The 1956-nt window shown below is 41.7% G+C and overlaps 1 protein-coding gene across 1 annotated transcript in view; it reads right to left on the bottom strand.

Moving 5' to 3' along the window:
- Positions 1–1519, bottom strand: part of stk17al (serine/threonine kinase 17a like) — an 11227-nt gene extending 9708 nt beyond the window's left edge. Inside the window, exon 1 of the mRNA XM_005920339.2 lies at positions 1154–1519. Within this exon, the coding sequence (XP_005920401.1) occupies positions 1154–1266 (113 nt within the window). The 5' untranslated portion in view covers positions 1267–1519. The remainder of the gene's footprint in view (positions 1–1153) is intronic.
- Between the last annotated feature and the right edge of the window lie 437 nt (positions 1520–1956).

The raw sequence follows: 1956 nt of genomic DNA on the forward strand, positions 1-1956 counted from the left end.
TGAAAGTTGATCTATGGTAGTGAAGGGAAAGAAAAAAGTTTATAGGAGGATGCTGTAGACTACACTGGTAGCCTAAAGCCAGCACGACAGGTCATGCTACTCTCCCTCATGTCCCAGGGTGTCTTATAAGAAGTAATTGGCTACTTACTAGGACATTACTGAGCATGTGCAAAAGAACAAACCTGAAGTTGATTTGTGAAAACAGAGTGCAACCAGCTGCTGAATTGAGTGAAACCTAAGGAGCGAAACACAGCTCATCTTCTTCATTCATGCTGCAGTGCTTACTAGAGAAAGTCATTGTAATTTGGCACATTGGGGAATCCCCAGTTAAATACAGCGGGAATCTGGAATTTCAGCTGGCATCCACAAACCAGCAACTGGGAGACATAAATATATATGTGGCTAAAGAAAGAGGAAGCCAGAGCAAGACAAAAAAAAAGGCACTGTTGGTAGACAGGGTATTTAACTTGTGGGAAAGCAGGTACATGAAACAGGAAAATAGTCAAGAAAGCAGCAAGAATGAACTATATAGGCCAGGATTAGAAAGTCTTGCTTTGTGTTTTCGCATGTTTGATCATTAGTTGTTGCACGTATGTTTCTTGATGTCAGTAGATCGCCGCGCATTCAGAACGATTACTCCAAGTCCATTCTTAAGCACAATTGACATTTGAGGCTTTTCATTTTCAGTACCACTTACACCAGGATATAATGGATCGTGCACGCGGGACCTCAGCAGAAATATTAAGCAAGTCGAAAACTTTTTTCCTTAAATCGCAAAGATAATGTATAAGAACAGTCCATGCATTTCCACACAACTCGTTATTGTCACTGTTTAGAATTAAAAAATGTTTCAGAGTCTCAAAACTATTTAGCAACTTCCAGCCAGGACTCACAGAAGCGCATTACCATTACGCGTTGCGTGTGCCAAAGCGCTGCTCCGCGCCAGCAGATGGAAAGCGCAATTGGAAATATTCAATTAGCAGGCTTCCCAGTAACACGTGCAGAGAGTAACTCTAATATGATTAAGCGATTTGCCTAAATCTGTTCAGACATTGTTGCAACGTCCAGCCAACGCACGAAGGTATTAAAATTTTTGTCAATGACTGCTTGGAGGAAAAAAACCCGAAAACCTTCAGGCAACAAACAAACTCACCTGCCCAGTTCTTTGCCCACCAGCTCGTAGCTGCCAGCGAACGGGTCAGTCCTTATCCTGGTGTTGATTTTTGTAACCATTCCGTTTTTGTTCATGGTTGTTGAAGGTGGCATTGAAGTCGTGCCGTGTAATGAAACAGTTCTTTCTCGCCAAATAAATACAAAAAAGGAGACGACTTTCTTGTAAGCTCAAGTAAAAACTCGCATAATATTAATTATTAAATAAAAAAGGTCAGTTAGAGGCTACAGAAGCTGTTCGAAACCACCGGTATGTAATCCAGCTTAAGTGCGTCCCAAACATAAAGGTGATGTCTGCAGCAGCGCGACACAGTCAGTGGGGTTTTAGTGCTACTATGCATTCCTGACAGCAAAGTCCTCATCAGAGCCCAGCCCCCTGCGCTGACGCTAAGCAGCAGAGGCCAATGAATTTGCAGAGCAGGACTTCTCAAGGTGCAAGCCAGCTGGTTGGCATGCGGTAGTGAGTGACCCGATCTTAACACGGCAGGTACGTATAAATAGACACTTATAGCATTAGTTTCGCTTTGATTGGTATAAGTATAACTTTAGCTGATAACAATCACTCGGTTAAACGGTAGCCTGTTGTAAAATACACGAGTATAAGGAAAAATAAACATATAAACAGAAACCTATTTTATATCCCCACATGAGGCCATTTGGATGAGTCTGTCAATCGTAGGATACCATACCAGCTTTAGACTTAAAATAAAGGTAAACTCTAAAAGAAAGATAAGCGTCCAAGTACACAAGGGCAAATTAATAAGACATAAACCTAGGTGCTTACAA

The sequence above is a fragment of the Haplochromis burtoni genome, unplaced genomic scaffold, assembly GCF_018398535.1.
Source record: "Haplochromis burtoni strain Fernald_Lab_line unplaced genomic scaffold, NCSU_Asbu1 Contig_21, whole genome shotgun sequence".
Classification (NCBI taxonomy): Eukaryota; Metazoa; Chordata; class Actinopteri; order Cichliformes; family Cichlidae; genus Haplochromis; species Haplochromis burtoni.